Source organism: Alternaria infectoria, assembly GCF_024043175.1.
Source record: "Alternaria infectoria strain BMP 0036 chromosome Unknown scaffold_1, whole genome shotgun sequence".
NCBI lineage: Eukaryota > Fungi > Ascomycota > Dothideomycetes > Pleosporales > Pleosporaceae > Alternaria > Alternaria infectoria.
In genome coordinates this window covers 2,537,307-2,549,464 of record NW_026250690.1, presented here as the reverse complement: position 1 = coordinate 2,549,464, position 12,158 = coordinate 2,537,307, and the positions used below count along the sequence as shown (strand labels likewise).

Here is a 12,158-nt window from a genome sequence, read left to right as displayed (position 1 = left end):
ATAAATTCAATCATCACCTAGCCCTGCTAGGCACAACCCTACATGCTAACCCGTATGTTATAGACCCCTCCTTCAAGATCGAACACTACCCGTCCCTCTTCTTCCTTGTAATTCTCCTTGCCAAGAACTCTCCCATCAACTACAACCGTCGCATTCCCACTCAACCCGTCTACCGGAAGCCTCACTTCACCATTTGTTCCGACCGGCGTCTCAATCACGACCCCATACCCAACCCCACCCTTCTCCTTCTCCCAGCCCACCCTAAACTTCCCCAGCCCCGTAACAAAGCCCGCCTGCGCCCTTATCAGATCCCCAAACCTAGGCTCAACAACCCACTTCCTCCCCGCCGGCTCCGTGACCCTCAGTCCAACCACAAACTCCGTAAGCGCAGACGTAGGCCCCGAACTCCACCCATGAGCATGACTCACATAACTCGGATCGTATCCATACCCCCTCTCCTGTCTATACCCAAACGTCCCATTCGTCCTATACCCTTCTATAACCGTGGAACCAGTACCGTTACGATGGTTAGCATACCAGCCCCAGCTTCTGCGGATGAGTTCGAGGGCACGGGTTGTTCCTGTTTGGTTGGTGACGGTGAAATGGGCTTGGATTTCGAAGCTGGAAATGAAGGGGGATATGTTGCCGGGGAGTTCGGGGGCTTCGGCGCCGATGGGCGTCCAGTTCTTTGTGAGCGCTGTGGAGATGTCTTGAGCGGTTTGGGAGGAGGGTGGGATGAGGTCAAAGAGGATGGCCATGCTGTTTGCGTCTTGGGGGTGGAGGGTGGTGAGTGTGGCGTTGTCGCGGAAGGCGCCGTAGGTGGAGTCGAAACAGTGGGTGAGGATGGCTGTTTGAAGGGCGGTGGCGCGCGACGTCCAAGTTGCTACTAAATTGTTGGAACTGCTTTCGTTGAGCCATGTAGCGAGTTTAGCACCGGTTTTCAGAGTGTGGTATAGAATGACATTTGCTTCCGTATTGTTGAATCCAGTTTGCCAGCGCGCCCAGTCCCTGGTGCCGGTTTGATTGAGGAGACCAGATGTCTCGACTTGGACTTTGGCGTATATGTAATCCATAGCCTTTTGGTACTTGGCCCAGTTCCTCTGCACAAAGGCTGCGTCGTCCGTGTATAGCATGTAGTTGTAGGTACCGATCATTGTCCACATATGATACGTATCGCTGTTTTGCTGTAAAAGCGGCGGGCCAGCTTCAGGGAATGAACCATCCGGATTCTGGTAGTCGAACATGACTTGCAGTGCGTTCTTAATGCTGGCGAGATCCCCGGTACTGACAAAGGTGGAGGGAACAGCAATGCCCATGTCGCCTGGCCATACGGCACGGTCTCGTTTCGCTCCATCAACGATGATGGTATCGCCTGGACCCAGAGTGCCGTTGTTGGCCCACCCGTTCGCGAGCATGGGGACCCAGCGTCCCGTGTTGGTGGGTACGGCGTTAGTTTGGAGCGTATATGCGCCTGCATACCATATCCTATTCAGCAGTTCATCGTTGGAATCGAAAAACCCTTGATAAGCTTCTAGGTTCGACCACGTAGGCTGGAAGCTTATCTCAAGCTGCACATCCGTGACATTGACGTAAGTACCGCTGTCCGTGACAAGGAAAGCCGTCATATACCGAAAACCTCCTCGCATCACCTCATCTGGCATCGTGTACGTGCCTGGGCCGGTAGTGCTGATGTTGACATACAATGCTCCATCGCGACCAGCAAACTTCCCGTTCGATGCATCAGACCATTCACCTACCCATGTCGAGGCTTCGGAAAACGCGAGGCCGATAGCACCGGTCCCGTTACTGGTGTATGAGATAGAAGCGATGCCACCGACTTCGATACCGAAATCGAAAATAACATTCGTCCCGTTGCCACGGAGGACGACGAGACGCGGATAGCTTGCTGGATGACGGTCGCGGATGGTAAATACTGATCTAGGACGGACAGTTCGCGATGACGGGGCGTAGATATTGGAGTTCCAGGGCCCTGGTTGATCAGTAGTGCAAGAGTGAGTGCGAATTTAATGGAATAGGTACCTGAAAATGCGGCTTCACTAGGTCCGCTGCATTCCGTGTCCCGCCAACAGGTTGCAGCAAGAGCATACAAAGGTAGTATCGCCAACGTAACAATGGTCCCTAAAGGTGTAAGCCAACGCATAATTGTACCGACTCAAGTCTTCCTCAAGATGCAGCAGGTTGTGCCTTCCTATTACATGTTCTTGGAAGATTTTCAACACCAATCCGTGTACTATAGAGCGCTCGGCATGCGTTACGCCGAGCCGCCCATATGGTTTTCCGGTCCGGGAATAGATGAGGTATACGATCTCCTGGATCTTCGCTGGAATGCGGGGAAATAAGCTACGGGCTAGTCGCAGTAAGCTTCGCAAACCTGGGCGCATTCGTTGGTCATAAACTTGGAATGAGAAAGCAGTCTAAATTCACATCAGAAGGTATGGTTGAGCATTGGTGGTTTTGTGATAGTATGGCGCCATGAAAAGATGGGAGCTGGAGTCATGGTGCTATTCCGAGACGACTTCAACTGATCCTCAGTGTAGTCAAAGTGATTTAGATGTATACAGATGTCCTTCGCGCTTGGTCGAAATCGAACTTCGCCGTTCCTTCCGTTGCCAGAAGGTCAGTAAGGATGTATTGGTGAGGAGGTTGGCCGTGCTGCATTCGACCTGCACAGCTAACCAAAGAAACAAGCCAGGGCATTGTATCGCAGAAGAATAGTTGATTGCGACACAGAATCTGAAAGCATGTTGTGCATGGGTACAAGTGATGAGACAGCGCGCTGGTCGCTCAAGCGCGAAACTTACGCGCCTGATCGCGCCAGCCTGGGAATTGTCAAGGGAGGCTCTTTCCTTCCATCCACAGCCCGCTAAGCCCTTCGCCATCACCATCAGAACTCAAATTCCAACCAAATCTAACTACGTCACTTTCTACATCATTTCCAAGGTTCATCGGATGCATTCTCCAGCCAGTGCCAGAGTAGCTAGCTGCCCCGCTTACGTCATTGCGGCTCGCGTTGTTGATCGCAACATAAGTCTCATGCTACCCCTCATGCAGCCCCAAGCGACCACTACTTCCGAATCATCACTCTTCCTATCTTAGAAAGACAATCCTGAGCCGCATAGTATAGCCCAAAGCCTAGTTGCCGGACTTGCATAGACCTAGAAGTTAAGAGCCGGGACACGTCGACGCGTCAACTCCCGACTGATAAACCGTGAGCACATAGAACGTCATCCCTGATATCATGTACCATGATGCCGCTAATGCAACAATCCTTTGACAAATACCCGCATCGGGATGCAGAACACAGCTGCCGATACGCTGGGATTTCCAGACCGCATGAGGGAGGGACCACGCTAAATGGGTGGAGGGGCGGGGAATCCAGCTAAGCAACGAGCGCTGGGTCCAAGGTAGGCTTTATATAAATGTCTACCGCTTCTCGAATACCTTGTTGTCCATCCTCCCTTACATACTTTGACATTTAAACTCAATACGGATAACTAGGAGGACCAATCAGATCATCATGACGGACTTCAAGGGACATTGCCATTGCAAGCAGACAGAGTGGACTGCCACCCTGCAGCAAGATCAGCAGGCACACATCCTATGGTGAGTAGTGTCATTCTGTTCCTATAACAACAATTCGTTGCAGGATCAAGCTAACAATCGACTAGCCACTGCAACACTTGCAAAGAGCTCTCCGGCTCCACGTACACGCTCAATCAGATCATCCCCAAGAAAGCCCTCAAAATCACCAAGGGCGATGATCTAGGCAAATACACATACAAGGGTGACTCTGGAAAGAGCGTTCATTGCGTATGTCGTCCCTTCGACTATCCATGAAAGTTGACAAAAGAGCATCTACTAATGATTCCTCAGTTCTACTGCAAGAACTGCACCTCACACGTGTACCACGAGCAAGAGGCGCTCGGCCCCGACAGCATTGTCCTAAGGACAGGATTGTTGGACGAAGGTGTCAAGAACTTCAAGCCTGGTGCGGAGATCTTTGGCAAGGACCGCTTGTCGTGGGAGAAGGAGGTTGCGCAGACGTTTGAGGTTATGCCGCCGTCATAGACAGACATATTCGATAGCATACATATACGAATATCTCATCATAGTCATCAAGGCTTTCAGAATGTTCGCCACAATTGGAACGAGGTGTCTTTCGCCGTGAGACATGTCATTCTAGATTGGATGCGTATATAGCATTATATCTTATCCCAACTTAGTCAGAAAGCGGCGGGAAACTCCTCAAGAAGTGGCTCGGACACTCGTAGCCGCCCGGGTTATGGTCCAAGTACAATTGGTGGTACTGTTCCGCATCCCACCATTTCCCTGCAGGCAGGATCTCTGTTGCGACGCTTCCCTTCCACCACTGCTTGTTCACCTTGTCGGTAACGTCTCGCGCAATCTTCTCCTGCTCGGCATCGTGGTAAAAGATGGCGGATCGGTATTGGCTGCCAACGTCTGGACCTTGGCGGTTGGAGGTGGTGGGATCGTGCATCTTGTAGAAGAATTCGAGGAGGGAACGGTAGGTTACTTTTTCGGGATCGTAGACGACTTGGAGGGCTTCGGCATCTGGTTTACTAGTCAGCTAATGGCCAGAGATCACGTCACGCCTCGTGGCGCAACAAAAGCGAGGAATACGTACGACCAGTGCGTCCGCTGCATACCGCCCTGTACCCTGGGTTGTCTGTGTCACCACCGATATATCCAACCCTCGCATCGTACAAGCCCTTTCCCTTGTACTCTCTCCGGTACATGTGCTCGACACCCCAGAAACATCCGGCAGCGACAGTGGCGGTTTGCGCACCCGAAGGCACGTTCATGGGTTGCGCGGGCGCATTCGACATACTGCTGAAGGGGCGAAAGAATTTAGTCAGAAAGGACATGGACAAGTAAGACGTGACGACCAAAAGGAAGAGCGTGAGGAGCTTCAGTTTGGTGGTGGTGATGTATATGTTGTAAGAAGGAGAGAATTACTTTGCTGATGAGTTATTATGTATCGCAAGTTTGCCGCTTCGATTGGGAAAAGGGCAATGGACCGCGGCGATGATGCCATCATTTGGCGTGACAAATCGAAGGGTCCACGGCCACGCTTCAGCCACATGGGTGGCGGCGGGGTCGCTCCTTCGCGAAGATAGGAACGCCCGACTCGTGCATCTTACTGATCACATATTCCCACACATTACGGTCCTCCTAAACAGCAGTGCACGCTGTCTTTGACGCGTCGCAGTGTTGTTTTATCTGACGAGATTCGCGTGCCGCCGTTCTGCCCGCCCCGCTACGTGTCTTTACCCGGACAAGTCGCGGCCGATGTCTGCAGCCTTCCGGCATCAACACAGGCTCGAATCCTCCAGCACTGCTCTTTGCATGATGTCCTGCTTCTTTGCTACTTGATCCATGGCCGTAGCATTGCCTATTCGAAGGACATGCTCTTGGAAATTTCGGCTATGTCCCAGCGGACCCATCCTGCGCTCTCGGAAAAACACTGCGCAGTAGGCTGGAGTGAAATGGGACGTATAAGCGGCGGGACCGGGACGTGGATTCTATTACACTCGCGTTAGTGTCATGGAGAGATCTCTTCGTTCCCTCTCTTGTAGTACCGAACGCCTTCTCAGCTCATAGTTGCACGTACAGTTTTACGAATGTCGTGTATCAAGCATACACAGTCAGCTTGCTGTTTTCGCACTTGACTGACAGTCCCATAGTCCTACCCTCCAAGTCAGGTCCGGCTGACAGCTTTGGTCGAATCACCCCGACACGATGCGCGTAATCAATTCTCAATCTATTTCGCCTGAAAGCCTTGCACCGGCTACAACCCGCGTTGCTGAACCGGCAGTAGTTGAATCTAGGCTCATACGATGCATCCTTGGACGTGGCGTCGCTCCGAGTCACCACGTGCGTCGAACACTGCTTGATGCATGCACTTGACTAACTCTTCTAAGATTATTTTTAGATGCATCTCTAGACCTCACATCTGCAAGGGCAGCAAATCGCGTTCGCTAAAATTGATCAAGGCAGGGCCTCGAGCACCGATGGAACGACAAGCTTTAATATAAGGTTAATCTACGCGCCAAGAACTCCTCACTTCTCCAGATCTTTTGAATTGGACGTCCACGATACCCTCGCAGTACTATGCCGCTCCTTCCAGGCAGGGAAACTATTTTCAGTCTTCGCTTCCGCACATGTTCCGTTGCTGCATTACATACAGGATCTATAGATGAAAGACAATATCCGGATGAGCTTGTTTGCTTCTCGGTCAGCTTCGTGGACTGTCTATACCCAGCATCCAGGCCCGGCGTTTCTATTCTGAGTTCTGCACCCCAGGCAAATACGCTCGACTCATCTCGCTTTCATATCTACATCCACTGGGCTGGCCAAAACCTATGCGAGGAAACGGCTCAAACTCACAGCGACTCGCTTGTGCAAAAAGACTTTGGTACCCTAGCCGTCATCTGATATGAAATGGCCACGGTATACCTCGTTGACCGCGAGTCTGGGTTTCGTATTCGCTATCAAGAGAATCTATATGCCCACGCGACGGGTGTGCTTTTAGTTTCAGCAGCTGTACCGCCGGCACTCGGTTTCCGGGTAGGTTGCATACGGCGCCACCAAGTTGTGCAAGAATTCGTGATACTCGCATGTCAGCAAACCTCGCCAAAAGACATTGGCATTGGTGATTCCGAGAGTTTCACGCATACTGCACCACCTGGTGGCGCAGACGTACGATATTCAAAGAGCCGCCACGATTCAGGGTTCAATCTCCTCGCGCCCGGAAAACTCAAATGAAGATGCTCCGTTGCTGTGATTCGGGTTAGGATTGCAGCTGGAAGCGAGATGCACGGCGGAACGAGACTATCACATACCCCAGATACCGACACTTAGCCTGGAGGCTGGCTCAGAATGTATCCACACGGAACAATATTTCAGCTAAGCGGACAACACGAACTCAGCTGAGCAACTTCTGCGATTCTGGACCTATGAGCACGAGCGGGCCGCCGGTCCAATCGTACTCGATAGTGCCATTGGCACTTGGCAGCTGTTATCGTGGTCGGACTGTAGATATCGCCCAAGATGGTGTTGCCGCGGTAGTGGTTAAGACAATCAAAGGTAAAGGGCTGGCGCCGAGGGACTGGTATATAACCTGGTCCATATTCCCTTCCATGATCCTCATCCAGCTTCTACTCTCGGTCTCATCTACCACATCATCAGCTCTCCATCTAGCCTTCTCCGAAGACCATCTTTCCAAACTATCAACATGAAGTGGCTCCTTGCTCTCCTTCCCCTCGCGGCAGCAGCCCCTGCGTTCCCCAATGTCGAGCTCGGTGATGCCCCACCACCCGGTCAGGTACGAGAAACTTAGATGGAAATTTCCGAAACGATCAACTCACGCAACACAGGTCAAGATTCGCGGTGTCAGCTATGGAGGAACTGGTTGCCCGCAAGGCACCATGAGCTCCCAGATCAACAGTGACAGGACTGTCATGACCCTCATCTTCGACGCGTATATCGCCTCGATCGGCCCCGGCATCGCCGTTACTGAGCAGCGCAAGAACTGCCAGCTGAACGTCGACATTGAGTACCCAGGAGGCTTCCAGTACTCCATTCTGTCCGCCGACTACCGTGGCTACTCTGCCATCCAGAAGGGCGTCTCTGGCACTCTCAAGTCTACCTACTACTTCTCCGGAGACACTGCTCAGGTAAGATCTATTCAAGTTCCAGTGGCGTGGACCAGATATGCTGATACCCGAAATAGACCTCGACTGAGTACAAGTTCGACGGGCCAACCAACGGCGACTACCTCAAGCACGACGAGGCGGACAGCACCTCGGTTGTATGGGCGCCATGCGGCACCAACGGCATGCTCAACATCAACTCGCAGGTCCGCCTGACCAGCAGCAACGCCAGCGCCACTGGCCTCCTCACCACTGACTCTACCGATCTCAAATTCACCCAAGTCGTGTACGTGCAGTGGCAGAAGTGCACACCACCCAAGCAGTAGAAACTGATTGCGGTTGATGTAGGCCGAGACATTGGATCAGCTGGATTAGTGTGAACGGGCCATGGGTGGTGCGGGTTGAGGATTTGAGGTGGAGGCGGTGTTAGTCGGGGAATGGAATTTACGAAGATATGCCGGACGCATGTTTGATGTTTGCATGATAGTTGAATCCTTTTATGAGATGCGCATCTCTCATTTCACTCTCCACATGCTGTGATGCTCCACTTGCCCCTTTACGCAACTCAGGACCAAGGACACGAGCGAGTAGGGCTTGCCAAACAGGGAGGATAATGGTGGTACTTTTCTGGGATCGCACAGTCGGCGAAGTTCGCATTCATGGTAGCAAGACAGTCGGGTGCACCCGTTGGCAGGACAGAGGTGATGTGGCGTGTGGTGTCGCAGCCACGTCGGAAATTGTGGGGATAAGAGGGCATTCTTGGCGGCAGGGTCGTGGTTGCCGCATTTAGATCCCTGTCTGTTTACCAGCGGCCGTGCGTCCCATAACAGAAGTTCCGGCTGGAACATCGTCATTGAGCACTCCAGCCCGCAACACCAGACCCTCGCTCGCGGCTGTTCCCCACGCTTTCAAAGGAGGCTGCGCAGTGCGATTGACCTACTTTTTTCATTTCTTGGGCGCAATCATGGCCGCCGCGGGCGCGTCTTCCATCTCCGTCACCGTACGAGTCCGCCCTTTCACTATCCGAGAGGCAGCCCAGGTCACGAGGAACGATGACCAAACGCTGTTCCTCGGAGACGGTTCGCTGGCGGGCTTGCCAGCGCCGAAGCTCCACAAGGGCATCCGGCCTGTCATCAAGGTCATGGACGAGAAGTGCCTGTATGAGACGTCACGTATCATTTCAAGGCATGAGGGCTGACCTATACCAGAATCTTCGACCCCCCAGAAGACAACGCTGTTCAACGGTTTGGACGATCAACAATAGGACCCCAGGGCAAGCGATCAAAGGACCAGACATTCGCATTCGACCGCGTCTTCGACGACACTACCTCCCAGGGCGATGTATACGAAGCCACGACGAAGCCCCTGCTGGACAGTGTGCTGGATGGATACAACGCGACTGTATTTGCATATGGCGCCACAGGTTGCGGAAAGACACATACTATCACGTATGTTCATGTACACCGCTAGTTACTCGCAGGAGGACTAACCTTTCAACAGTGGAACATCGCAGCAGCCCGGCATTATCTTTTTGACAATGCAAGAACTGTTCGAGAAGATTCAGGACATACAAGATGAAAAGGTCACCGAGATCACGCTCTCTTATCTGGAAATCTACAACGAGACAATTCGCGACTTGCTTGTAGAGGGCGGCAGTAAACAACCCCTGATGCTTCGCGAGGATGCCAACCAGGCTGTATCTGTCGCTGGTCTTTCCAGCCACCGACCACAGAGCGTAAGTAGGAGGGACACACTGCACGACAGGCGTCTAACAACCACAGGTCCAAGAAGTCATGGATATTATTGTCCGCGGCAACGAGTACCGAACTATGTCACCTACCGAAGCGAACGCTACCTCTTCCCGATCCCACGCCGTACTTCAGATCAACGTGTCCTCCAAGGACCGCAATGCCTCGGTCAACGAACCCCACACAATGGCTACCCTCAGCATCATCGACTTGGCAGGTAGTGAGCGTGCGAGCGCTACGAAGAACCGTGGAGAGCGTCTGACGGAGGGTGCCAACATCAACAAATCCCTGCTCGCGCTGGGAAGCTGTATCAACGCCCTATGTGATCCCCGAAAGCGAAACCACATCCCATACCGCAACTCGAAACTCACGCGATTGCTCAAGTTCTCTCTCGGTGGAAACTGTAAAACTGTCATGATAGTCTGTGTTAGTCCATCAAGCGCGCATTTCGATGAGACGCAGAACACCCTGCGTTACGCCAATCGCGCGAAGAACATCCAGACCAAGGTCACCAAGAACGTATACAATGTCAACCGCCACGTAAAGGACTACCTTGTCAAGATCGATGAACAGAGACACTTGATTGAGGAGTTGATGAAGAAGCAGAAAGATTTCGAAGGAAGCGCCTTGGTCAAGTTCCAGAAGCAGAGCGAAAAGAAGGATGGCATCCTGCGAGACGCTGTGGTACGCTTGCGCCAGGCTTATGCGGACTCTGAGCCCGACCGTCGGGATCGGTTGAATATGTCCAAGACCTTGAAGCTGGCCGAGAAGCGCATCTCGATGATTTCGGCATGGATCGCGGCATTCGATAACGTAAAGGATGTTCGCGAAAACGAGGAGATGCCCGCTCAAGTTACAGCAATGAGAGATACCGCAGTCGGAATATCCGCAGAACTCGAACAAACGCGACAACATTGCCATAGGCGATTGGAGCGTACCGTATGGACGAGCAAAATGGACACAGCGCTGCATGTTGGACTGAAGGGTCTGGCGGAGGTGGACGGCAATGCTGACGGCCATGATGCTGCCAACCTGACAAGAGAGTACGAGCTCCTCAAAGCCAACGCGGATCGCGAACAACTCAATGCTCTGTTGGACATGGAAAAAGGCGGCGATGCTGCCATCGTCCAGGTGTTGGTACAGGCGCACATCGAGACCGTCACAATCCTAAGCCAGATCACCCAAATGGATGAAGCCCAAGCAGTCGAAGCGGCGAGGAAGCTGCTTACGAAGATTATGAATTCTTGTACAAACGCGACTTCGCAGGTTATTCGGCCAGACGGTGGCCTGCCAGTCACGGAGTTCTTCGAGCCAAGCCACAGAGGCACACCAAAAAGGAGGAAGCCAGTGAACATCATGGAGCCGTCTCCCATGCGACCAATTGCTTTGCCAACACTGGCGGACGCGCCGCATCTCACATCATCGCCAATGAAGTCATCACCACGCCGAAAGTTGATGGCAGGAGCCAGAAAGAGCGTCCAGTTCTCGCCGATGAAGAAGAAGAAATCTCCATCAAAGACGAAGCGGGGGGTACGCTGGAGGGACGACACCGAGAATGGTACACTTGCGGAATTCCAGAAAACACCAGAACACCTAGCGGGAACACCAACACATGCTTCCACCCCAGTGCCAGCACCGACTTACTCGACAGGCATCCCTATACCAAAATACGATGGAAGCGGTGGCTCTTCGCCTATCCCTACACCACCAAAAGCCTCTGTAGATTTGAAGGGCTCATCGCGCTTTGCGGTCGGCGCGCTGTCTAAACGTTCGGACGGATCCCCCACATCTCGTCCCAACAACGCATATGGCTCGGATTCCGATGGCGCGTCGCCTCTCCGCGACATCTACAACAACGCTCGCACTTCATCCTTAAGCAATGTAGAGAACGCCTCGTCGGGCCCCGCGCGAGAAGGAGACAGTGGCCACTCCAGTTCAGAGGGAGAGAAATGGACGTCGTCAGATGCCCGACAAATCGGACACGCAATCAAGCGTCGTTCTTCCACGAACGGTGGATCTGTACCTGTGAACCGAGCGCATCGTCGTCGTAGTCCGACAGCAGCGACTATTGGTAGTCCGCCCAACGAGAACTCCCTTCTCTCCGCGGGTGCAGCACGTCGCATGGTCAAGTCTGTCCACGAGGCTGACTGGAAGAACAGCGTACTCAGCCCACGGGTTACGCCCATAATGAAGAGCGCTGTAAGGCGCACTACCTTGGCGAACGTCGGTGACGATCGACCTCGGGAAGCACCACCCAGCTTGAATGCGCGAGCGCCTGTACGGATCACTAGTGGTTCTTCGTCCAGAGGTAGCCTCATGCCTAATTCTAAGAGCGTCTGGCGTTGATTTACCTCTTGCTAATTGGGGCATTAGGTGGTTGGAGACGCCACCGTTGGGGCTTCTAACGACTTTTTCGCTTTTCGTTGCTCACTAGTTGCACTCTGTTCTTTTCGATTTGGCGATGTTCTAGCGCCAGGTTATTCTCTTGTGCATCTGTCTCATTCTCAAAACCTTTGGAAAACTCCATCTAGAAGCATTAACGAAGGCTTGGGTCGGTGTTTGGGTAATCTCCCTGCCTATGGCAGTTGCTGGGGCGTATTCAGTTGCGGTTGCATTGGGATGTACTTGTATGCGTGTCTCGAGTATTGCGTAGTTTTCCTGTTACTAGCATCATTTCAACGTTTCATGATCACCTCTTATGCTCAACCGTGTCTGA

At 52.7% G+C, this 12,158-nt stretch overlaps 5 protein-coding genes across 5 annotated transcripts; 3 read left to right on the top strand and 2 right to left on the bottom strand.

Moving 5' to 3' along the window:
• Nucleotides 1–38: 38 nt before the first annotated feature.
• Nucleotides 39–2,161, bottom strand: J4E92_000861 (uncharacterized protein; the record flags this gene model as incomplete). Its single annotated transcript, XM_051492275.1, has 2 exons — nucleotides 39–1,990; nucleotides 2,158–2,161. The coding sequence occupies 2 exons, from the start codon at nucleotides 2,159–2,161 to the stop codon at nucleotides 39–41; spliced, it is 1,956 nt and encodes a 651-aa protein (XP_051357787.1).
• Nucleotides 2,162–3,538: 1,377 nt separating this feature from the next.
• Nucleotides 3,539–4,089, top strand: J4E92_000860 (uncharacterized protein; the record flags this gene model as incomplete). Its single annotated transcript, XM_051492274.1, has 3 exons — nucleotides 3,539–3,624; nucleotides 3,690–3,831; nucleotides 3,895–4,089. The coding sequence occupies 3 exons, from the start codon at nucleotides 3,539–3,541 to the stop codon at nucleotides 4,087–4,089; spliced, it is 423 nt and encodes a 140-aa protein (XP_051357786.1).
• Nucleotides 4,090–4,240: 151 nt separating this feature from the next.
• J4E92_000859 (uncharacterized protein) lies at nucleotides 4,241–4,868 on the bottom strand (the record flags this gene model as incomplete). The annotated part of the gene is made up of 2 exons (XM_051492273.1): nucleotides 4,241–4,593; nucleotides 4,667–4,868. 2 exons carry the CDS (start codon nucleotides 4,866–4,868, stop codon nucleotides 4,241–4,243), a joined length of 555 nt encoding a protein of 184 aa, XP_051357785.1.
• Nucleotides 4,869–7,276: 2,408 nt separating this feature from the next.
• Nucleotides 7,277–8,020, top strand: J4E92_000858 (uncharacterized protein; the record flags this gene model as incomplete). Its single annotated transcript, XM_051492272.1, has 3 exons — nucleotides 7,277–7,366; nucleotides 7,419–7,718; nucleotides 7,775–8,020. 3 exons carry the CDS (start codon nucleotides 7,277–7,279, stop codon nucleotides 8,018–8,020), a joined length of 636 nt encoding a protein of 211 aa, XP_051357784.1.
• Nucleotides 8,021–8,658: 638 nt separating this feature from the next.
• J4E92_000857 (uncharacterized protein) lies at nucleotides 8,659–11,788 on the top strand (the record flags this gene model as incomplete). Its single annotated transcript, XM_051492271.1, has 4 exons — nucleotides 8,659–8,852; nucleotides 8,903–9,142; nucleotides 9,195–9,429; nucleotides 9,476–11,788. The coding sequence occupies 4 exons, from the start codon at nucleotides 8,659–8,661 to the stop codon at nucleotides 11,786–11,788; spliced, it is 2,982 nt and encodes a 993-aa protein (XP_051357783.1).
• Nucleotides 11,789–12,158: the final 370 nt, after the last annotated feature.